This window comes from Phoca vitulina, unplaced genomic scaffold, assembly GCF_004348235.1.
Source record: "Phoca vitulina isolate PV1807 unplaced genomic scaffold, GSC_HSeal_1.0 scaffold118, whole genome shotgun sequence".
Taxonomy (NCBI): domain Eukaryota; kingdom Metazoa; phylum Chordata; class Mammalia; order Carnivora; family Phocidae; genus Phoca; species Phoca vitulina.
Genome location: NW_022589821.1, coordinates 349,834 through 374,433, shown reverse-complemented (window position 1 = coordinate 374,433; position 24,600 = coordinate 349,834). Strand labels below are relative to the sequence as shown.

The following is a 24,600-nucleotide window of genomic DNA, read 5'->3' as shown; positions in this document are numbered from 1 at the left end:
ACCCACATACTTGTTCTCAAAAAGCGATGGAGGGATGTGCTCCATAACATGAACCAGTAAGCCCCAAAGTGAGGGCTCGGGCAGCCTCAGTCCTGGACGGAGCAGGACGGGCGAGATGCCAGAGTGACGTCTGCATGGAGAAAAGTGAGGGATCAGGGAGGTGTTGCCGGAGACTGCGGGAAACCCAAGTGGGTGGAGGAAGAAAAAAGCAGTCAGTTCCTGGAGAAGGTCACATAAGAATAAAAATAATCATAAGCACAACTTCATAAATATTAAAACTTTTTTATTCTCACGACATACAGTGACTCGGCGGCAGTTGGCGTTTCCATAGTCACGTCGAAATGGGAGCACTGGAAGGTTTGGCAGGGGCACACGGCCAGGTCTAACCAATTTGCATAAAAATCAACCCTACCGAAGCACTAAATACATGAGGTACATCAGTACATTAATTGAAGTATTCTTTACGTGGCGTAAACTGAACCCGTCGTGACAGGTGGACGCGTGGTCGCCAGCCGCACATGGAGCGTTTCAGCCGTGCAGAGGCTGTGTTCGCGGCTGTCAGGCGGTCCCCCTCCGTGGCCCCGGGCGGATTCTGGTTGCCTTCTGCCCTGTGGATGGGCCACTGTGTACTCAGCACCCATCCACCCGGATGCAAAGCCGCCCTGAAGCACGGAGTCGGGGCCACGCAGAAGCAGGAAGACCGGAGGCCTCTGCACCTGTTGTGTCAGCCCGGAGGCTCTTCCCCCACGTGTGTGGGGTTTGCCTCCTCCCTTCACTCAGGTATGTTTTCTGCTGTCGCCCTGCGCCCCGGGGCACCCTGGCCCCCTCTCCTTGCCTTGTGTTTCTCCATCGTCCTGTGGCCCCCCGACATCATAGCTCTTTGTGCTGCGGCGTCTGGGACACACACGTCTGTGGAGCGACTCAGTGTGGGCCCCCTGAGGACAAGCGAGGCCCGTGTCTGTCATCTCGGTCATGCGTGTGCCTTACCTGGCCGACAGGGAGGGGTTGAGGGTCACTGCTGTAAATATGAAATTTCCACCAGGACGTGCCCTTCGGGCGGCCTCACGTGCAGTCCCCGAGTGCACACGGGCCTCAAGGGTGACCTGCGCCAGGCCTGTGCCCGGCAGTTGGGGGACTCGGGGGCTGCGGGGTGGCCGCCGCCGTGCTCGGTGTTGCGTGAGGCTGCACCGCTGCCCAGGCCGGCGGGAGGGTGTCTCCCTGGGCTGTGTCGGGACGGGATGGACACCCCTCCGTCCCAGAGCTTTCTGGCCGCTGGCCTCTGTGTCCCGTGTCTTCTCGCGCCCGGCTCAGCCTCAGCGGCGTCTCCGGAGCGGGCGCCTCTCCGCACACCTGACCGGCTGGAAATGCCCCGGACGCAGTGAGGAGCCCGCCGGCGGCCGTCGAGGCCCGGGCGTCAGCAGCCGTGGAGCGGAATCGAAACGGGCCGGGCTGGAGCCGGCGAGGGGGCGTCCGGTCTCGGCCGCCTGGGGTCAGGAGCACAGCCCGAGCCCCGGGTCTTGTCCGGGCCGATGCGCCTGCGATGCTGCTTGGGTGATGATCGTGCCGAGTTTCTTCTAAACTTAATTTCACCAACTGTCAAAATGGGATTGTTATATTTATCCCTTAAGTCATTAGGGAATAATAATTAGGCCAAAAATGTTTTAAGTGTTTCTGTATTGATAATTTTTAGCTAGAAGTCACGGCTGCCTGTTGGCTCCTGGGCCGGTGCTTGGAACGGTCTCGGGACGCTTCCGCGCGGGGCTGGAGGTGGCGGCCTGGGGCAGGGCGGCGGGCACCGAGGCTGCATCTGGGGCTCGCCGGTGTGCGCGGGGCCTCCCTCTGCGAGCCCTGCTCCGCCTGCCCTGCCGTGTGAATGGGTCTGGTGACCACAGCGGGTGTACTTGGGCGAGTCCCCCGTCCCGCCCGGGTGACGGGCTCAGCCCGAAGGAGCCTGGCAGCTCTGGGCCAGGACTGACTCCAGAACCCGCTGCCACGTGCTAAGCGCCGACAGCATGTCCTGTCCCCAACAGAAGCTAGCGCGCTAAACCCGCACATCAACTCAGTGGGACGCGCGCTATAGGAGAGGAAACCCGGCTCGGAGGCTGGAGAACTGGCCCCAGGTCACTTCTCATCCCTCCCTGCTCTCTGTGTCCGAGAGCCCAGCACACATGACCGTGTTCAGGGCCGTGGGGCTCCCTCCCTCAGCGATCAAGGTAATTGTCAGAAGACAGACATGACGCGTATTCTCGAGGCGCTTGTGTTCCCGTGGGAAGAGACACACAGTAAACCAGTAAATAAGTAAGAAGACGCCAGACAGCAAGTACCAGACGGAATTAAGATACGGTGATGTGATGGGGGGGGTTGTCACTTCTCCAGACGACTCTTAGGGCAGCGTCTTTGTGGGAAGAGGTTATCTCTGCTGAGGTCTGGATGATAGGTCAGAGTCAACCCTGTGAAGAGCAGGGGAAGAACATTCCAGAACATTCTGACGGGGAGCACCTACATTTGCCCCTGAGTGGCACAGCGGGGGCAGGGCAGGCACAGGGGACGGCTGTGGAGGGAGGGTCAGACCACGGTGGCCTTGGGGAGTCCAAGTGGCGACTTTGGGTTTTATGCGTAAGCACAGTGGGAAGTTGTCGGAAGGTGTTAATCTGGGGAATAACTGGGATCTGAGTTTGGTTTGTAAGAGACCGTGTTGTCTGTGGGGTGGCTCTGTGGGGCCCGTGGACGTTCTGTGGCAGCAGGGAAGTCTCCAGATGCTGTTGCCGTGGCCCCGGTTGGGGAGGGCGCTGTGGGCAGAGAGAAGTACGGGAGCGCCTGGTTTGCAAGGCATTTCTGGCTTGGCTTGCTGGTGGCCTTGCTGGAGGTAGCCGGGTGGGGGGCAGTGTGGCCTGAGCCAGTGGGTAGGTCGTGACGCCGTCTGCTCAGCTGGAGAAAGCTGCTCTGTGGCGGTCATGCTGCGTGTGCGCATCTTAGTGTCCTGGTGCGGTCCCACAGACGGACGAGGGCTGGACACCTGCGGGCGGGGTCTGAGGGTATTGACTGGGTTCGAGGAGAGAGCAGTGGGTGTGGACTGTCCATCTGGACAGAAGGAAGGCGTCTATGGGTTTAGGGTGGGATTGCTGTGTCGGCAGCATCGGTGGGCAGATACGTGGGGGTTCTCTGCCCAGGGCAGTGGGGAAGCTGGCAGGGCACCAGGCCTCTCTCTCCACCAGCCTGGCCCCCAGCATAACCGTTGTCCCTCTTCCTCCCTGTGAGAGGGGCCTGCGCACCTGTCGGGCAAGCAGTCCTGGGCTGATGTGACTGTCAGTCCTGGGGGAGCCCCCCGGCGGCGGCTGCCCTCCCCACCTCCCTGTTTCTGGATGTGCTTTCTTGGGTTGGCTCAGGGTCCTGACAAGAAAGGGGCAAGTGGGTGGGAGCCCCGGAGTCTGCTCAGCCCTGGCTCAGCGCAGGTGCTGTCTCCAAACCCACTTGGAGGGACCCCACGGATGAATCAGTGGATACTTGCCACCATTCCCGAGCGAGGCCTTTTCTTGTTCTAGGTGTTGGAGGAAGCTTCTGGTCAAGGACTTGCCAAAGCACCAGTGAGATCCCGAGCTGCCGTGTTCCTGGGACGCGTCTTTGCAGCTGCTGCTCTCCCTGCCCCAGCACCCACGGTGTTGGCCCCACCGTGTAGGGGGGCTCGGTTCCGCTGGGGTGCCTTCTGCATTACAGAGCACCCGCCCGGCAAACCCTCTGCACCAGCCGAGGGTGGGCAGGCTGCGACATGGAAGGGACCGTCCCACCACCCATGTTCTCCTACCTCTGAGGGCAGGGCCGCGACCCGTGGGGGGCAGGGGTGCGGTGGTCCGGCGATGGCCCAGGCACCTCCAGGACTCCGGCACCTGCTTTCCAGCTCGTGCACAGCTCGCTCCTGAAGCTCCCGGCGATCCCGTGAGACCCAGGCGTGGAGGGCAGCCTTCTGCGTGGTTCCCGTGGAAATGAGGCACGCAGAGCTGTGGTGAGGCCACCGAAGGCCACTGTGGACGTGGCTCGGTCCCTGGCAAGCGGGGCACGGATGGTACCGGGGAGGGGGGGACAAAGTGTTCAGGAAGTCCTCCATCAGACCCGGGCTGTGAGGCCAATCTGTCCCCCTTTCTGCCCAGTGCCGGCCCGTGACACCCCCACCCGCCAGCGGAGCGCCAGGGGAGGTCTGGCTGGTGCTTAAACCCAGGGGGCGGTGACTGGGGCCGAGAGGTGTCCTGGGTCACAGAGAGTGCACATCTGCATCGTTTAGAGGCCCACAAGTCACGGCGGCCGGCTCAGAGCCCCCCAGTAAGGGCTCTGTCCATGCCTCTCCCCCAGGCCCCGCGTGTCTCGTTTCCGCCCACTGAGCCTGAGCCTCCCCCGGCCCTGTGCCCCCAGCACCCTGCTTTCTTGCTCCGTGTGGCGATCACCAAGGCACTTGTCGCCGTCTCTGCCAGGGCTGGGCCCTGGCCCTCCTGCCCAGGGTGACTCTCCTGCCACATTCGATCCCTGCTCTTCCCTGCTCTTCCCCAGAGGCTCCTACCTCGTGTTGCACCTGAGGGAGTGCTTCCGAGACCTGAGCTGGCCACCATCCTCAACGTCGGTGGGGAGGCGGGGCTGCTGGTGACCAGCGTCGTCCCTCGGACCCCCTGCTTCTGGGCCACACATGCCACCAAGGCACGGGCCTCGGGGCCTTCTCACGGGGCCTTCCTGGGGTGAGCCTGGTGACGGGGGCTGGTCGCGGTTGTGGTCTCATCCTCCTGCATCGGCTGGGTCCGTGGGGCAGATCCACAGCGCTCACTCACAGGCCGCATCTTCGGAGACAGACAGACGTGGGATGTGGCGCAAACGGTGAGGCCTGTGGCCTGCAGACTCTGCACCGGGCGGGACACGCGGGCGCTGCTCGGCCCTCCGCACCGGATTCCGCCACAGCGTGCCACCTGGGGGACTCCGGGCTGGCCTGGGACGGTTGCACGCCCGGCCGTAGACAGAGCCGCTCCTTTCTTCTCCCGCCTTCCGACTTTGGATTCTCTGCTGCGTCCGCTCCCAAGATCCCGCTGCTGACATCGCTTCACGCCCTGGAAGGGACAAGCTGCTGCTCCCAGCCCTGCCCTCCGGCCCTCTTGCTGGGGGCTGCTGTGACCGCCCCGGGGGAACACCGTCCTCTCCTTCCTCCCCCGCTTGGCCAGGTGCTGGGTGCTGGACAGGATGGATGCCTGTGGTCCTGCTCGTCGACTCTGGCCGGTGGGCTACCCTCCCAGTGCAGTCCCCGTGCAGCCTGGAGTGACCACTTCTGAGCCATCCCCCTCTGACTCAGCCTATCATGCTAGAGAAAGGTGACCGTCCTCCACCCTTCTGAGACTTGATGGACTTCAGTAGGACAGTCGGGGGACGGCGGAGGGGCAGCCTGGGGACAGCAGGGGGCAGCAGAGGGGACAGCAGAGAGGCAGCTGAAGGGCAGCAGGGGGACGGCGGAGGGGACAGAAGAGGGCAGCAGGGGGACAGTGGAGGGGACACTGAGGGCAGCAGGGGGATGGCGAAGGGACACTGAGGGGCAGCGGGGGGACGGCGGAGGGGACACTGAGGGCAGCGGGGGGACGGCGGAGGGGACACTGAGGGCATCAGGGGGACGGCAGAGGGACACTGGGGCATCGGGACGGCAGAGGGACACTGAGGAGCATCAGGGGGACAGCGGAGGGGACAGCTGAGGGCATCAGGGGGACGGCAGAGGGGACACTGAGGGGCATCAGGGGACGGCGGAGGGGACAGCTGAGGGCATCAGGGGGACGGCGGAGGGGACAGCTGAGGGCATCAGGGGGACGACGGAGGGACACTGGGGCATCGGGACGGCAGAGGGACACTGAGCATCAGGGGGACAGCGGAGGGGACACAAGGGCAGCGGGGGGACGGCGGAGGGGACACTGAGGGGCATCGGGACGGCAGAGGGACACTGAGGGGCATCAGGGGGACGGCGGAGGGGACACTGAAGGGCAGCAGGGGGACAGCGGAGGGGACACTGAGGGGCAGCGGGGCGACGGCGGAGGGGACACTGAGGGGCAGCGGTGGGACGGCGGCGGGGACACTGAGGGCAGCAGAGGCCTCGGGGTACCTCTCGGTGTCTCTTCTTTGCTCTCCCCAGTGCTTGGAGCTGCCTCTTGCGTATTGGTTTCATGCCCGAGAGGGGCCCCCGGTGCTGCCCGAAGGCTGAGTTCTGTGGTACCGGGGGGAGGGCAGGCATGTCCCACTTCCGCCAGAGCTGCTCGGCTTTCGTCTGTGTTCTGCACATTGAATTTTGCTTGATTTCCCCGGGAAAGAGTTCCATTATAGAAGAAAACTAGGATTTGAAAACCCCCGGTGGGGGTTAGCACTGGACGCGGGGCCTTCTGACGGGCTGTTTCTTTAGATCTGGACACCTGTCGGGGCCTGTTTTCACATCGTTGAGAGGGAGAGGCCAAGGTTGGGGTTGGGTGAGATGTGAGTGGGTGAGAGAATGCTCTGTCACCCAAGTGCAGAGGCTAGGGGCATGGGACCCGCGGGCAGGGGCACCCCCAGAGGTCATCTTGGGTCACTGCATGCAGAGGGTCCCTGCTGCCCAGCGTGGGGAGTGACCAGCTCCCGGCCAGGGCCCTGGAGCTCCAGGCGGGTGTTGGGGGGGTGAGCATAGAGGAGCCCCGTGCCCCAAACAGCAGCTCTCAGACAGGCAGAAGGGCCAGAGTGCCCACCCCAGGTCGGGGGGTGCTCAGCGCTTGTGTGGACATTGAGGTGGCCCTGAGAGATCAGGTGGGCTGACATTTTCCCCCTTTATGGAGGGGGACAAGTCTCAGAAAGGTGACAGGAACTTCTTCCCATTTCATAAAAACAAAATGGCACAGCTGGGGACGGACCTGAGGTCCGACTCTGTGTGGCCAGTTTCATGCATTCAGGTGGCCCCGGGGTTGGGGAGCGGACGGTGGGACCCGAGTGAGGGAAGGCCTCGGAGAAGGGCGCCGGCCCCCCTCCCAGCATGGAGGAACAGCTTGCTCAGCGGGCAAAGGCCTCTGCTTTTCAGCCGCCAGCCCTCCAGCTAATGTGCTCACTGCAGAGTCGAATGAGCAGTTCCGTGTGCCCGGAATTTCCCACTGGACAATGTGCAGTCCCAGATCCCTGCCATAACTTGAGCCACAGGAGTAAGGCCTCCTCTGATCTGCTCTTCCTCTGCCCTCCCACGTCCACAGCACTTCCATCTGGGGTCAGCCTGCCCGGGGAGCCCACCCCGACCGGCAGAGACTTGTCCGCCCACCGCTGCCCCCCTCTCCTCCTCGGCCTGACCGCGGGCCACCCAGCTTTCCTTGTGCTGTGCTGTGCAGACACTTGGAGTTCATACTGGGTTATCCATCGCATCCTCAAAGGGAAAATCACTGGTGCTTAGACCTTGGCGGTAACTGCCCTGTATCTGTCCTCCCTCCCTCCCGCCCTGGGGCTCCCGGCAGGCCGCCTGGGCCCGGATGCTGCACCTTGACCTGGCATTCTGCTAAAGAAACAAGCTGAGGTTATGGGGGGGGGCCTCCTTCCCACTGAGACTAATTCTCGCTCTTCCAGTCACACATCCTGATGTTTGACGAGTTTAAATAACGCGGCGACTGTCAGCATGCCCCTTCTCTGTCCCGTTCTGTCTCCCTTGTCCTCAAGCACGGTGCACTCTTGAGGCCTTGGGGGTGAAGAGGCCACTGGTGCCCACGATTGCTTTGACCATTTGGCCTTGCCCCCAGCTCACCTCTCAGAAGAGAGAGGTCTCCACGTGTCATGGGCCCCCCAACTCTGCCTGAGTGCTGTACCACACCCAGGAAGCTTCCACGAGGTCGAAGCCGGAGGCCACCAGTGGGTCCTCCCCGCGTCTCTTCTGCGTACCCCCCGAGTGTGACAGAAGTTGCCCTAAGAGATTCCAGAGAACGGAGGGGCCCACGCTTGGTTTTCCTGGCCTTCCAGAGAAGAATCAGGGAGCACTTAAAAGAGGCATCACCCTGGTGAATAAATAATGGCATGCTTCAGGAGTTGGGGTGTCGGTCCTTCTCTGTAGCCCCCCTCCCCAGCCCTGCCTCGTCAGACCTGCTGCAGTGGGGTTAGAAGCTGCTGCCCCCCGCGAGCCCCACGTCGAGGTGTAGGGCAGCGACCTGAGGAGCTTTTCGTCTCTCCTTGTCTTCCTAGTGGAGAGAAGAGCATCGATTCAGGATGTTAGGGCCTTGAATCTTTTTTTGTGCTTTGTAACGTCCTTTACAACTCTTCATGAAGGTCATTAAGGGGAGTGTTGAGTTGGATGGAAAAGGTGGAGGGTTCTCTTCCACTCGGTACTCCCAACTCCCAGGAGCTGCGCCTCTCTTCGTGCCGGTGGACACGGACCCCACCGTTCCTTTAGTTGTATTGGGGGGGCGCCCGGCTGACTCCGTCAGTAGAGGGTGTGACTCTGGATCTCGGGGTCGTGAGTTTGAGCCCCACGTTGGGTGTGGAGATTAGCTAAATATAAATCTTAAAAAAAATTAATTTTATTAGAGCCAAACTATTTAAATAATTTTATTTGTTTCATCCTTTGGTAGATGAGAAAAATACATTACAAAATACATTGTACAGAGGACAGCTCACAGTACACATTACTAAAAACACAATCTACATTCCAGCCAGGGCTGGTGGTAAGTTCAGAAGAAAGCCACAGAGGCCTCGAGACCCAGATTCCAGCTCTGTGGCGTGCTCCCCCGGGGCCCCTTTATCTCAGCCTCCGTGCGTACCAGCACCCGTGTCAGGTGGGTGTGCGCAGAGTCCGAGCCGGCTACCTCTCCCGCGCCGAAGCGACTTAGGATCCCCCAGGGAAGGGGGGGTAGTGTGAACGGCCAGGGTCTCTGACAAAGCGTGACAGAGGGCTGGCGTGCGGCAGGTGCGCAGCCCAGGGCCCCGAGTCTGGGCTCCCCCACACCAGCCTTGGCCAGCCTCGCCGGGCCCACCAGCCAGGCTGCAGGCAGGTGGGGCCCCAGAGCAGGCTCACTGGCCAGGAGGCGGGCAGCACCTGGACCCTGTGGGTCCGCACAGCACCGCACGGCCTCCCCACCCGTCCCCGCTGACCAGCAGTTCCCAGAGCCGGGGTGAGGCCCTGGGTGCCCCGAACAAGCCCCAGGAAGCTAACCTTTCCAGCAGGACCCACCTCAGGCGAGCGGCTTCAAAGAACCCATGATTCTCCGAGCCAGACAACTTGCTTCAGGGCTCTGCCCATCTTCCTGCACAAGCCTGACGAAGCGAGAGGTCCAAGAGGTCACTCGGGGCCAGCAGAGGCCTTTCTGAGGGAGGGGAGCCAGGGAGCACCACATCCCCCACCCCTCCATTCATTTGGAAGCAATTCTCTGAAGCGGCCTCTCCAGCCTCCGTCCTCACTTTCTTTTTCTCAGAAATTTGGAAACATCTGTGACTAGGTAAGAAAAGTCGTCCTAAGCATCAAGGGCATCATTCCAGCCTGCTCCGTTGTGGTTTAGTGGGCCAGGCTCTGCATTCCGAGGGGACAAGTGCCGGTCGCTCCGGGGGGCCTCCGGGAGAAACCTGGGGGGCGAGCCAGGCGAGCTTCAGCAGCAAAGTGCAGCCCCTCCTCTGAGCTGCCGGGCCCTGCCCCTCCCCCACCGCCCAGGCAGCGAGGGGGGGACGAGGGTGGGGCGGGAGGTGGGAAGAAAAAGAAAGATGAGTCAAGACCAGCATCTTCAAATTAACAAACTGTAATTGTTTTCCCAAAGATACATTTTTTTTCATACACATCCATCATACACTGTAACCAAAAAAAGCAGTGTACATGAAATAAGAGAAAATAAATTAAAAATCCATAGCATAGGTAAGGAGGTTCTAGTCTGGAGCACAGCTGAGTTTCCAGCAATATAAGGAGGCTCGAAAGTTCCTTTTGTAAGAATGCCTGCTAGCAGGGGTTCCAGCCAGGTGGTTGGTTGGTCTGTGAGTCAGTCTTGAGTACTTGGAACTGTGTTTTTTCCTTAGCGTTTAGAATAGCCATCATTGTCCTGCAATAGGCAGAGCTATCACGTCCAGGAAAAACGAGGGAGGGAACCACAGAGGCAGCGTGAGATCCGAATACAGCATTCAAAGGTAATTGGTCCAGTGGCGCCGGGGGAGGGGGGGTGGAGGCACGGCTCTCCAGGGTTAGCCATCTTCCTTGGGGGGTGTGTACCAGCCTGCAGAGAAGCCAGGAGACAGTCGCGGGGCGCAGGCCCGAGCCCACCCTCCCAGCCCGGTCCCCGAGGGCACCTCCAGGGTCATGGGTGGGAAGATCCTAGCAAGGGCTTCCCAGTGCGGGGGCTGGGGAACTGTCTGCCGTGACAGGACACGGTGACATGAGCTTTCTGGAAGGGCGTTTGGGCAGAGGGCAGCCACCGAGCTCCCCCACCCCCCAAGTATTACGGGCTGGCGGTGCTTTTCTGGGGAGGGAGGGAGTGGACGTCACCACCTCCAGCCCTTCTCTGGAGAACAGGGGCAGGCATGGTGGTAACGGGTAGTAAAGGCTCAGGAACCGAAAGGGGGGCTCTTGCTCTCTGGCAGGAAGTGACGTTCTCGGGCCCTGGCCATGGCTCACCGTTCTTCTCGTGGATCTGCACCAGGGACTTGTAGGACTGCTGTGCTCTCGTCAGGCTGTACTGGGACTGGGACAGGACGCCACCATCAACACGGCCGGCCGTGCCCCCCCACTCCCCCACCACTGCCGGCTAGAGACCCCGGCGCCCCGGCGCCCCGGCGCGGTGCTCTGCCGACCCGCAGGACCCTGTGCCCACAACCCCCCCGCTCTCAGGCCCGCTCGGCCAGGCACCAGCCAGAGGCCTCATCCCGGCGGTCCTGAGCGCAAGCAGCCCCGGGACCTGGCTCCTCACTTTGTTGGCTCCAAACTGCACTCGGGCTTTTCCCTTCACCAGCGTGGCGCTGATCTGCATGATCACAGACTCTATGGAGTAGGCGCTGCTCCAGCCCTGGGAACGGGGAGCGACGGGGCACACAGGTCAGGAGACTTCCCAGAGGCACCTTGCGCCTGGCCCCAGGGCAGCTGCGTGGGGAGGGGGCCTTGCCCTGCGCTCCTGGAGGACCAGCAGCTGTCGGCGGGGGGCAGTGGGTGCAGGCCGTGCCCCGCAGAACGAGAGGGCCACGTGACGCCCCGCCCCCGGCATCAACGCTGACGTCAGTCCCCCGCCCAGGCCGCCCGGAGGGAGCAGCGGGCTCACCTGCTTGGTGAGCAGTTCCATGCAGATGGCACCTCCACCCAGAACGTACCTGCAGAAGGAAGGTCAGGGAGGCGGCTGTGCCGGACGGAAGCTGCACGCCCCTTCCCCACCCTCCGCCCTCGCTCAGCCACTCACCCTCCGGAGAGGACTGGAGACACGACCCTGACGAACGGCGGGTCAAAGGGGAAGTTATCCTGCGAGGGAGACAGAGACGACATCAGAGGGGGCCCGCGCCCCCCAGGACTGCCCTCCACAAGGCAAGGAAGGCGCCTGGCTGCAGAGGGAGGTCTTACTTTGAAGGAAAAGTTAAGTAGGATGAAGTCAGCTCCTTCTTTCTCTTTGAGGATCTGGAGATCGTTGTGCAAAGCGCTGTCCTGGTCGACTCTTTGAAGTAAGAAGCGTGGGCTCAGAGCCCTGGTCCCAGCCCAGGGGCCCCGAGACCGCGCCAGCTCCCCCGGGCCGCTCCCCGCCCGCTGCCCCGTGTGCACTCACTTGAGGAGTTTGACGTTCCAATCATACAGACTGTCATTCACGAGTTCGACTGCATAGTTTCCTGGGAAGAGGGAAGAAAACACGTGTCGTCAGGAAAGTCCGAGGGGCGAGGAGCCCGATGCACCCCCTCTCCCAGGCTGACAGAACAGAGGTCAAAGGCTCCAGGTCCACCCCACACGGACACGCGCCCAGTCTAAGCCACTGGCTCGAGGCGCCGGATCCGTGGCCTGAAAGGTTCACGAACTCTCACATACCCCAGAACTTCTCGAGGGCCCTCCGTGACACGCACTCACCGCCTTTGAAACTCTGTGACCGGTATATATCCCTGAGCTCCTTCATCAGCCGGTCAGTGGCCTGCACCGAGCCAGACACCGCGCCCTGCACGGGAGAGGACACACGCGCTCTGGAGACACGCCGGGCAGCCTGGCAGGTGCGCTGGACCAGGCCGGGCTCAGACACACCACAGCCCACCCGGAGGAAGCGTCTGGCCCCCAGACAGACGTGCCAGGGCCTACCCCCACCTCCCAGCCAGCACCCACCAGCCCCCGCCCACTTCTCCCGGAGAAAGCACGTACGTTTAAGTAATCTTGCCTCTGGTTCTTCTTAATCTTCTCTAGTATGGCCAAGTTTTCCTTTCCGATGCCGTCATCTTCAGATTTCTTGCCCTCAGCTGGCTCCTCCTCTTTCATTTCATAGTGATCTAGGTCTTCCGTGTCCTGGGTGAGGCGCGAGGCAGGGTGGGAGAGAGGAAAGAACCGGCACGGGTTGTGCAGACGGCCCGCCGCTCTCCCCGTCCCGAGCCGCAGGCGAGGGAACAGCCGTGTGAAGGGCAGGCTGGTGAACACAGTGCCTCTCCGTTTCTGGAGCAAGTCCCAGCCCCGCTCCCTCCACGATCTGAAGGTCTCAGGCAGCAGAACCACACAAGGACCCGGGGAAGGCAAGCAGGGACTCAGCCGTCTTGTTCCCTAGAATGACCCTGCTCCAGCCATCCCTAAAACTCCCCCTGGGCAGCGAGAGTTCCTCAGTAATTCCTAGAAGGACTCTGGCCTGACGCTGTGAGTCAAAACTCACGTCTCACCGGGTCACTAGGGTTCCCGGGAGTTCTGAGGACTCCGGGTCTAGCGGGTACCCGGGTCAGAAGAAGTCTCCCGCCTGCCCCGTCGGTGCGGGGCCTGGATCAGGCACGCGGAGGCACCTGCTCCCGACATGGGGACGAGGGAGGTGGGAGAGTCAAGAACAGAACGGGCCCCTCACTCCCCCCGCTCCAGGTGGGCAGTTAGCTCACTGTGCGTGGGGCGGCGCGCCGGCTGCCCACCTCCCACAGAAGCAGCGACCCCAAGGCCATGGAGCGGGCTGCTCACTCTGGCAGAACGTGGTGGCTACCAGCCCCCGCAGTCACCCTGGCTGCCGACACCCCCGGAATGCCCGTCACGTGCTAGGTGCTGTCCCAGGCCCTGCACGCTGCCCTTCTGTCGTCAGGCCCGCTCCCCAGACGGGAAGGCGGAGGTCGGCCAGGTTTACCATCACGCCCACCACCTCGGCGCAGCACGACCTCACTCCCGTTCCAGTGGCCCTGAAGCTCAAGTTCTTGACCGCTGCGTGACATTCCGCGAGCGCGTCTACGTTTTCAGAGACCAGATCTAGAGGATTTCGCGCTTATCACCCGCCGCGGGGCGCAGTCCACGCACAGCACCTGGCTGCCCGTTCACAGCAACCCCGCGTAGTCGTTACGATCCCGTCTTACGAGTGCGAAAACTGCAGCTTCGGGAGATCAGCTCAAGTGCCCCAGTGAGACACCGGACGCGCACGTGGGTCCGACCGCAAGGCCCCTGATGCTACCCGTGACCGTGTGGCCTAAAGACACAGGTGTGTGGGGGGGGGCGCCCCGTCTCCTACGACTCTGGCTGCTCCCCAGTCTAGGCCGCAGCGCCGTAAACAGCAGGTGCTCAATGCTGCTGACTGCAAGACCTGCCCGCAGTGCCGCCCCGGGGGCAGCCCTACCTCAGGCATCTCCTCGTCTTCGTCTTCGGAAGACACGTCCTCCTGCGTGCACTGCGGCGGGAGGGGAAGGCAGAGATCAGAGCCCCAGTGGCCTCCCAGCACGTGGCCTCCAACCTCTGCCCGAGCCCCGGGTCTGGGGACGGGGCGCCTGCCCTCACGCCCCAGCCTCTCCGCCAGCCAGGTCTGAATGGAAGCCACAGCTCAGGGAGCAACTTCACTGGCAGCCTGTCCTCCTCCCGCCACGAGCTAAAGATCAGGAGATGCCCAGTGGCTGTGTGTGTGGCCCGGTGCGATTCTCCCAAGAACCCCTCCCTATCGCCTCTAGACTGACGCCACGCTGGCGGGTCTCAGCGAGGAGCCCGGGCCCCCGATGGCCGCCCACTGCTACCGCTAACAGTAAAAAGGCCCCTACCCCTCAACCCGGGAGACACGCCCGTGGGTGAATGTGATAGGAGGTGAGACCACTAGCGCCCCGTCTGGAGACGGAAAGCCGAGAGCCACGGCATGCGTACGTGTCTGGAGTGGCCGGAAGGGGAGAGACACTCCTGTGGGTGTGTCTCAATGGACAGGGGTTCACTGAGTGCCACAGGGCCCCCGGAGCCCCTCCGCCGCTCACCTGCTCTGCTGGCAGGGGCTGGTCCAACATCTCCACGTCTGGGTGCTGAGGGAGGTTGTAGAGTTTACACAGGTCGGAGATGATCCTCTTCAGATGCTGCAACAGCTAGGGTAGGGGACACGGTGCTGGAGTCAAATGCTCCGGCCCCATTCACTCCGGACAGGCGTGTGTGGATGAGCTCCTAAAACCCCATGTGGTACCTAGTTCTCTAAATCTTGGGGACCGTGTGGCTATGGGGGGAGTTTATTGGACCAACGCTGGGTTTGGCTCAAGGCTCTCCCTCCGGCTTCAGAAAACACCTCTTCTGAGGAGTCTGCCCCCAGATGTGCCCTTTCCAGGTATGTCTCCCTTTCACAGGGTGTCTCCATGACATGGGCCTCACAGCAAGAAAGGGTGCCCCCCACCCCAGCACCCTGGCCCCTCACCAGAGTATTCCCTTTCTTTATGTCCACCAGCCTCTCCAAGACAGCAGCCAAGTTCGGGTCATCGGACTCCACTGACCAGATGGGGGGCACAGCAGGGTAGGACTCCTGAGGGGAAAGAGCAGGAACAGTGGTCAAGACGGGAGACCCTGGGAAGGGCTACATTTTGCCTACCTCCTCTCCCCCCAACATTTCTAGTCCCTTTGCCCCCTCTACCCCCAACAAAAGCCCAGCTCAGCAGGTTATCTAACCGAACAGCCTCCCAATGAACCCCAGGCCAGGAGAAGTCCCCGAGAGGGCCCTTTCCAAAAAGCCTGAAGGCTTTTCTCTTCTCAAGAGCAAGCATCAGACAAAGTGCAGCCACATTGTGCACGGGGAGGGGGGTGGGGGTGGGGGGGGTGGGGGGTGGGGGGGTGTCTCCTCTCCACCACGCTGCCGGTACGGGTTCTCCCACTCCCAGCACAGAGCCCGCCAGCCCTGCTGCTCCTCCAATCCCACGGTCCGTTCAGGAAGGGGTCCCCTCATCACAATCACACTGATGTGAAAAAAAGCAAAGGTTGCAGATCACTTTCACTTTAGCTAGGGAAGGAGAGGCAAAAAGTAGATTCTGTCTCCAGAACCTAAAAGAAGGGAGCAGGAAGACTCTCCCCACCAGGTCACTCCCAGCAGACGCCCTGGAAGGCCAGTTCTCCCCATCGCTCCCTTGGGAGCCTGCCACCCTCTCTGCCCAGCGTAGGCTGCAGGGCTCCACATGGCAGGCTGGGAGGAAGAAGCCTACGCTGCTAGCATTCCCAGCATTCCTGAGCCACGGTGCCAAATGCAGCCTGACCAGACTCCCCCTTTGCCCAAACCGAGGGGCCCAGTTCAGGCCAAGTCTCCTTTGCAGGGGCCACAGGGACTGTGACTGAGAACCTCCTAAACTAACTTCCTTCCGGGCACAAAGACAGTGGATGGACTCTGGCCACTAGAAGGGCAGCTAGAAGGGGGCAAACCTACCCTCCAGGAGCTGGAAGTTCAATACAGGAACAGAATCAGCTCCTGGGGTTTCCACCCACATCAGGGAAACCTACCCACTTCTACTGGGGGGTCTTAGCTCTGTCACAGTGCTAGCCCCTCAGTGCTGGAAAAAACGATCGCAAAAAAGATGCTCAAGTCTTCACCTCACTAAACCACACCCAGTCCTTCAATCTCAACTTTTTAGTGCAAAAAAAGTGGAGGAAGGAGGAAATGGGACATGCGTTTTGGTGGGGCACCATCCAACCCAGGCTGAGGCTTGCCGTACGCCTTGACCTGGTTTGATGGAGGAAAAGGGATAGAAAACAAGGACCACGTAAACTGCAATCAGGCCCCCAAGTACCACACAACTGGCAAGTCAGTCTCTCCCCAGACTACTGGCGTTTGCAGTCAGCCTGCCTGTCCCCTGGCTCCCTAACGCCCCTGGCAGGGAGAACGCTATCACAGCAGGTAGGATCAGCCAGAATCAGTGCTCTGCCGCACAGTATTAAGCCTCCTCAGGTTATACGACGCTGAGCCTCTTGCAAAGGTGTCTGAAGATGCACAGACAGGGAACATGTAGGGTGTCTCCTAGTTCAGCATGCCTAGCATGGGATGATGTTCACTGGGGAGAAAGGGGCCGTTACTGCTCAGAACCAAGGGGATGGCCCTCCCACATCACCAGGAAAGGCAACCACCCAGGGCAACTGGAGATACCCCAGGGCACAGGAGGGGAGTGGCAGATCTGCTACCAGCTGGGGCAAAAAGAGGAGAATTAGAGGTTACACCGGAATGCAAGGGGAACCAAAGGAGGAGAACAAAAAGAAGAGTCCACAACCTGCGAACCCCCACTTGGTAATATTCAGGGAGCAAAGGGGGGCTTCGGGAGAGGTGCCAGCGCAGAGATCCCACAGGTGGCACCGTCCTAAGTCAAAGGTAGGAGCGACCAGGGGGCATCACTGAATGGTGCAGGGCTCCAGGCCAGGGAGGTCCTTGCTGCTGTGCTCAGGGCAGAGGCCCGGAGCCCTGCGATGACAGCAGGGGAAGAAAGGGGCCTTCGCAGGCGGGAAGGCAAAGTCGCGGGGGGCCAGATCACGACCCTCGGGATGCGGGTTAGCGGCAGGAGCCGGTCGAGGCGCCATATGTCGGGGCGCCCCTTGCCACCAAGGGTCCGTGGCACACTCCGGGCGCACGGCACAAGCTCCAGCGGCAGAAGCAAGTGGAACCCGCCGGGAAGGAGCCGAGCCCCGAGCCGGGGGGACTGGGCCTCCCAGGTCCTCGGAGAGCAAGCAGCCGTGCGGGGTGGCCCCGAGTCCCTGACAAGGGGCCCCGGAGGGGCGCACCGAGGGGTCCTCACCGTGATGTTGCAGTGGATGCGGACGGGGTCCCCGGGCAGCGGCCCCCGCGGGGGCAGATGCGGTCCGGGCGCGGCCCCCGCCCCGGCCCCTCCAGCCCCGGCCAGCAGGAACTCGCAGCTCAGCTCGTCCAGACAGGCGCTGGCAATGCGGAAGCGCTCGTGGCCGCGGTGGAAGATGGACTCGAGCAGCTTCAGCTCCCGCCTCAGGCAGGGCCCCGGCCCCGGGCCCCCCCCCCGGGCCGCCCCCGGCCCCCGGCGCCGCCCCCTGGCCCCCCAGCTGCTGCCCCGGCCCCGGCTGCTGCTGCCCCTGCGGCTGCGGCTGCTGCATCCTCCGCTCCGCTCCGCTCCGGGGCCGGCGGGCCGGGAGCCTCCGGCCTCCGCTCGGGCTCCGCCGCCGCCGCCGCCGCCGCCGCCGCCGCCGCGGTCCGCACTTCCTGATCCCCCCTTCGCCAAGATGGCGCCGCCGCCGCCTCCGGGACGGGGCCCCCCCGCTCGCCGGCCCCCAGCCGCCGGAAGCCGCGCGCCCCTCCCCCTCCGCTTCGGCGGCCCGCCCCGCCCCTCACGTGACCGCGCGGCGCCGGCCTTCCTCACGTGACCTCTCCCTCTCGCCCGCCCCCTGGTGCTCGCCTGCCGCCCTCCACACGTGACCCAGGGGCTTTGGGCCCGGCGCTCTCGGCGCCTCCGCGCGTGCTTACGCACGTCGTGCGCGCGCGCGCGTCAGCCCTGCCGGCGCTCCCCTGTCACGTGTCCGGGCGCCGCGTGCTCCCAGGGGCCCCCCGCGCGGGACCCGCTTCCTCGCCGCGGCGGGCGTGCGGCGTGCGGCGAGGGGGCTTCACGGCTACTGGCCGGGCGAGAGCCCGCGGGCGGCGACTGGGGCTCGCAGGCTTGTCCCCGCCCCGCCGCCCGCCGGGCGCGCGATCTTGGGTGATCGCCGCCCCTCTGAGCCTCAGTGTCTCCGTCTGTGCGGCGGCTCTGGGCCGGGCAGCGCGCACGGTGCCTGCTCCACACGGCTGCCGGGCGCCGAAGGGAGACAGCGGCGCGGTGTCCGGTCCCTGCCGTCCGGGGCGTGGTCGGCCGCTGACCCTCGCCTCGTCAGCCCCCGCGGGCGGGACGAGGCTGGGGGCTGCGTGGGCTTCCGCCGTGGGCGCGGGCGCGGGCCAGCCCCGGTGTGACCCGCCAGCCTGGGCGAGCACGGCCCGACCTGGGCGGCGGCTGCTGCCTGTTGCGGTGGCCCCGGCCCTCGCTAGGTGGCACTGCCGGCGGGGACCGAGCGGCGGACAGTCCGGAGGCTTGGGGCCCGCAGCCGGCCTCCTCCTGCCCGGGGCCCCGGCGTAGCCTGCGGCGGGGCCCGGAGACTTCCGCTGGCCGGGTTGCCGGTTCCTCCCACCTGCGCTGACATGAGGGGGCTTTTGGGGAGCGGGCTGCAGACCCTGGTGCGCGGGGCTGGGCCGCTCGTTCATCTGGTCGGCGGCGGCCCATAAAGGCCTTCTGTGGCCGAGCTGGGCTCGGGTATTTGGAGCCGGCTGAGACGTGCCCGCTCTTCCTGGGGCCGTTTATCTCCTTGCGGGAGCCCGAAGGCTGGCTCCGTGTCCCCTTCGTGTCCGTGGGTGAAGACGGGAGCGTAGAAGGCTGTGGTAGCAGTTCCCACCTACTGAGCACTTCCTGAGTCAGGGCGTCTTGCGAGTATTTCTAGTCCCCCCAACAACTTTGCAAGGTAGGCATTTTTTATCCCTGTTTTGCGAGTGGGGGGTAAGCGGTGGCCACGCAAGGACACAGCTGGGAAGCAGCGTGCTGGGCTTCTCTCCAGTCCCTGCCGTGCTGCCCCGCTCCGCCTCCCTCGCAGGCTTTCTCAGGAGGTTTTCACATAGCTTGACTCCAGTCAAAAAAACCCCCACAGATGCAGCCATTTGGAAAATCCTGAATTCCATATTTTAATTAATTAATTAACTTTTTTATTTATGGTTTTTTAAAAATTTTACTTTTTTTTTAGAGTGAGCAAGGGGAGAGGGGCAGAGGGAGAGGAGAGAAAATGCTAATAAGCAAGCTCTATGCTCAGCTCGGTGCAGAGCTGGACGCGGGGCTCGATCGCACGACTGAGATCATGACCTGACCCAAAACCAAGAGTCAGATGCTTAACCGACTGGGGGACCCAGGCGCCCCTGAATTCCATATTTTGTAAAGGGTTTTAATAGAAGAAAACAAACTGACGAGACACTCCCACGGTGTTCCACGGACTCCAGAAAGTCAAAAGTCGTGGTCACTGAGGGGAGAGGGGTGTCTTCCTCTCTGCTGATCTGTTTGGTGCCTCAGCTCTCGGGCTGGGAGAGCCCTCTGGTAGGAGCCTAGTGTGGAGTCCTATCTGCTGAAATGTGGAGGGCAGGGGCATTAGACATGAAGGGACGTGATGGTTGCAGTCACTGAACGAATCCTCGGGTGCTGGGGACGCAGGAGTGAGTAAAACAAAACTCCCCACTCTTGAGCAGCCTGCGTTCCATTGGGGGAAGCTGATACGGCAAAGCCAGCTGACTCACGAGACACAGGATGCCACCTGCCACACGTGAGGTAGCGCTGAGCGCGTCCGACCCTGTCCTCACCTTTCCCTGCGTTCAGCCCGGCGGGAGGTCAGACATACGCAGGCCCTTCACTGCAGCTATGGGACGCGCCTCAAGGACAAGACGAGCTCTGTGAAGGCATCCCGCAAGAGGCGGCACGCTGAATCCTGAGGGATAAGTAGCATTCCTCGGGGGGAAAGGGCTGGGCGCTGTCCCTGGCGGAAAGGATGGCATGTAGGAAGGTTCTGAGGTAGGACCAGAGCAAGCCGGAGGAAGGGCCGGAAGGCTGTGTCTGGAGAGGGACACAGGTGAGGCAGGCAGAGGTCAAGTCTTGGTAGATATTCAAAACCATGTTTAGGAACTTGGGCTTGACTTTAAGATCAAGGAGGACCTTACCCAGGCAAGTTACTCAGCCTTTCTGTGCTTTGGGTTCTGTTCCTGTAACAGGGAGATTGTCCTCGCACCTACCTCATACGGTTGTTGGGAGATTGGGCAACATAACATGAGGAGAGTGCTTAGAGTGGCGCACCTGGTAAGGAACTTTCAAGGTTTTTGGAAAGTGGAGGATCAGCATACCTTGAGTCTCAGGAGAGGAGAGAGGGTAGGAAATGAGGCCAGTGGCGAAAGCGGGGGTTGAGTTGCGGAGACCACGGTAGGTTGTGCGGGTTTTATTCAGACTGCAGAGGGAAACCAAGGCAGATTTTAAGCTAGGAGTGGCATGATCTGATTTAAAATGTTAAAAGGTCATTCTGGCTGCTCTATTAAAAATGAACTGTAGAGATTTTTTTTTCCTCCGAAAGGGCATGTGTTATCAGAGTGAGCAGATGCACCTGTTTGGGACACAGTGAGCGGCTTTCTCCTTTGACTTGCTCCCAGAAGCACAGCATTCTGTCACAGACTCAACACATATGTGCCTGTGGGGAACCGCAGGGGCACTGGGGAGGCAGCGACTCCTGGCACAGAGGGGAGGCTCCTTCCACGACAGCTGCTACTCACTTGATCCTGCCCTCAGGAGCACACAGTAGTGGATAAACTGGAGGCGGATGTAATCACCTGTAATACAGAGTGATGAACACAGAGGGATCGAGAGTGATAAGGGCCTTGAAGGGTGATATTAGTCAGGAATAACTCCCAAGAAGGAATGTAAAGAAGTTACTTAGATGGAAATAGGGGGACATTCTGAAAGAACTGGGCCTCAAAGTAGAAGGAGATCGGGAAGAAAGGTAAGGGAGAAGAGGGGACAAGGAGAGGGCTCAGCATAGGCAAGAGGGTAGAGGTGTTCACCTTTGGAGCTTTAGCCTGAGGCCCCAGGGCAACCCCGATAGAATCAAGCCAAAGGAGGTCAATTTACCAATACGTCAGGAATTTAAAAACTTAAAAATCTTTGATCCATCAATGTCACTTGGAAATTATTAAAGAAATGTGCAGAAATTTTCCTGCAGTGGAATACACTGCAGCTATTAAAAATAGTTACCAAAGAACACTCACTGACAGAAGTATTTGAGAAACAGTAAGTGGAAGTTACAAGTCTAGATTTACAGAGTGCTCCTTTATTTTTTAATTTTTGAAAAATTTTTTAAATTTTAATTTTTAAAAATTAGAGCAGGTGAGAGAGCACAAGCAGGGGGAGCTGCAGAGGGAGAGGGAGAAGCAGACTCCCTGCTGAGCAGGGAGCCCGACGTGGGGCTCGATCCCAGGACCCTGGGACCATGACCTGAGCCCAAGGCAGACGCTTAACCGACTGAGCCACCCAGGCGCCCCAGGGTGCTCCTTTAAACAAAATAAGTAAAAATGTATGTGATTTAGTTATGAACCCAACAAATGCATATTTTTGTACACTAAAAACATGAGGGGCGCCTGGGTGACTCAGTTGGTTAAGCGACTACCTTCAGCTTGGGTCATGATCCTGGAGTCCCGGGATCAAGTCCCGCATCGGGCTCCCTGCTCGGTGGGGAGTTTGCTTCTCCCTCTGCCCCTCCCCTCTCTCATGCTCTCTTTCATTCTCTCTCTAAAATAAATAAATAAAATCTTTAAGATTATTTATTTATTTATTTATTTGACAGAGAGAGACAGAGAGAAAGGGAACACAAGCAGGGGGAGTGGGAGAGGGAGAAGCAGGCTTCCCGTTGAGCAAAGAGCCTGATGCAGGGCTCTATCCCAGGACCCTGGGATCATGACCTGAGCCAAAGGCAGACGCTTAACGACTGAGCCACCCAGGCGCCCCAATAAATAAAATCTTTAAAAAAAATGAACAAGTACATTCATGGCAGTATATTATTTTTAATAATTCAAAACAGGAAACACCACAAATCCCACAGTGGTGGCGTGGATGAACGAGGGCGTGTCCGAACAGGGAGTGTGTTCAGCAGTGCCCATGAATCTCACAAACATAATGTCTAAAAAACCACACAAAGATTATGATTCCCTTTATATAAATTAAGCAAGCAAAGTCAATGTGTGCTGTTAGAAGTCAGAATAGTGGTTACTTTTTTCAGTCATTTTTTTTAAGTTGTGGGAAAATACATGTAACGTAGGATTTACTGTTGTAAGCATTTTAAAGTGTCCGATCCAGTGGCATTCAGTACATTCAATGTTGTGTATCCATGACTTCTGTCGAGTGCTTGAACTTTAAGCAGCACACCCCCTCCGCCCTCCATGATGTTCCTTTTGAAGAGGAGGGAATGATGACTGGGAGGGAACATAATGGGGGCTTCTGGGTGGTGGTAATGTTCTATTTTTTTATCGGGGTGGGACTATATGGATGTGTTCATGTTGTCAAAATTTAGCTGTACACTTGTAATTTATATATGTTTTGTATGTGTGTCCTATCTAAGTACACATTAATTTGGAGATATGTAATATCTACCTATTTGTATAGCTATTATATAGATTTTTTTGTTTAAGAAATAAAATTATTTAATTTAATAAAATATTTTTATTACTGTATAAATATATTAGATATTTATATGTAAAGTGTTAACAGTCTTTTTTTCTAGGAGGTAGGATCATGAATCTTTTCTACTTTGTTTTGCTAATTTGGGTTTTCCAATTGGTTTTCATGAATATGTATTACTCTGGTAATAGTTTTTAACAGTGAAATAGTTTTAAATTTAAAATAACTTGGGAAGCGCCTGGGTGGCTCAGTCATTAAGCGTCTGCCTTCGGCTCTGGTCGTGATCTCAGGGTCCTGGGATCAAGACCCGCGTCAGGCTCCTTGCTCAACGGGGAGCCTGCTTCTCCCTCTCCCACTCCCCCTGCTTGTGTTCCCTTTCTCTCTGTCTCTCTGTCAAATAAATAAATAAAATCTTAAAAATAAATAAATAAAATAAAATAACTTGGGATGCCTGGGTGGCTCAGTCAGTTAGTCGTCTGCCTTCGGCTCAGGTCGTGATCTCAGGGTCCTGGGATCGAGCCCCGCATTGGGCTCCCTGCTCAGCATGGAGCCTGCTTCTCCCTCTGCCTGCTCCCCCTGCTTGTGCTCTCTCTCTGTCTGTCAAATAAATAAATTAAAATCTTGAAAAAAATAAATAAAAATAGCATTAATTGCGGTGCCTCACAAGAGAAAATGTTCCTTACCATCAGAGTCAATGGGAGTGTCCCCGCAGAACTTTGCCTGGTTACCATTTTGCCCCAAGGCTGACCCTTCTAGATGTGTCCATCACCCTGCATGGTTCTGGCTGGGACAGACATTCTCCCTGACCGCCTTCTGGTGGGTGTGGGAGGAGGGTGTGAGGGAGACATGTGGGAGGGAGGTCCAGCTCTCCTTGGCCACCGGGTGGTTGTACTCAGAGGACTCTGTCGAGCTGGAATTAAACTTGAAGTAGAGCTCACTTCTCAGCACATAGGCTGAAATTGGAATGATACACAGAAGATTAGCATGGCCCCTGTGCAAGGCTGACATGCAAATTCATGAAGCATTTCATATTTTATTTAAAAAAAAATAATAGGGGCGACTGGGTGGCTCAGTTGGTTAAGCATCTGCCTTTGGCTCAGGTCATGACCCTAGGGTCCTGGGATCGAGTCCCACGTTGGGCTCCCTGCTCAGCAGAGAGTCTGCTTCCCCCTCTGCTCATGCTCATTCTCTCTTCTCTCTCTCAAATAAATAAGATATTTTAAAAAATTAAAAATAAAAATAAAAAATAATAAACTTGAAGCAAAAGCTGGGGAATCTGAGAAGACAGAGGCCAAGGTGAGCAGGCTACATGGACTGGCCCGAAAGGAGCGTCAGGAGCAGCCAAGGGCTTCAAGCAAGCCCATGACCCTCCAGTCCATCATTCCAGAAACAAGCAACCACTCCAGAGAACACTCAGCCTTCCTCAGTCACCCTGCATCCACCAAAAGAGAAAAATCCTAAGTACTAAGTACATCTGCATGTACAGCTCCCTGACATTCTTGTTCAGGACTTTTTTTTTTTTTTTAAGATTTTATTTATTTATTTGACAGAGAGACACAGCGAGAGAGGGAACACAAGCAGGGGGAGTGGGAGAGGGAGAAGCAGGCTTCCCGCTGGGCAGGGAGCCCAATGTGGGGCTCGATCCCAGGACCCTGGGATCATGACCTGAGCTGAAGGCAGACGCTTAACAACTGAGCCACCCAGGCACCCCTCTTGTTCAGGACTTTGAAATGCCTTTAAGTCACCCTGTTTTGCTGGCTTCCTCCTCTTTGAAATCTCAGTTTCATGTCCATTTCCTGCAAATGCTCAGGAACTATTACCTTCCCCTCCTCGTAGCACCTTGTTCATATCTCTACCCGAGCGGTCACCACACTGTGTAGTAAGTCTTTGCCGCCAAACTGTGACCTCCTTAATAGCTGGGTGCTTTGATCACTGTATCCTCAACACCTATACAATCATTGAAAACAGTAGATCCCCAACAAATGTTGATCTGAAATGTTGAAGGTGGGTCTTTTTCCCACCTCGGACCCTCTCACCAAA

General features: G+C 59.3%; 1 protein-coding gene and 1 non-coding gene across 2 annotated transcripts; one reads left to right on the top strand and one right to left on the bottom strand.

Moving 5' to 3' along the window:
* Positions 1-8,576: 8,576 nt before the first annotated feature.
* On the bottom strand, positions 8,577-17,458 carry UBE2Q1 (ubiquitin conjugating enzyme E2 Q1). Its single transcript, XM_032398703.1, is given in 14 exon segments — positions 8,577-10,199; positions 10,598-10,664; positions 10,890-10,985; positions 11,235-11,283; positions 11,370-11,428; positions 11,528-11,618; positions 11,727-11,787; positions 12,020-12,104; positions 12,302-12,442; positions 13,728-13,778; positions 14,344-14,448; positions 14,769-14,873; positions 17,116-17,349; positions 17,351-17,458. Coding segments are annotated over 14 exon segments (1,269 nt in total). The 5' UTR covers positions 17,444-17,458; the 3' UTR covers positions 8,577-10,167.
* A 6,032-nt stretch (positions 17,459-23,490) lies between these two features.
* Positions 23,491-23,596, top strand: LOC116628401. Its single transcript, XR_004298619.1, has one exon. It is a non-coding gene; the product is annotated as a U6 spliceosomal RNA (small nuclear RNA).
* The last annotated feature ends 1,004 nt before the right edge of the window (positions 23,597-24,600 follow it).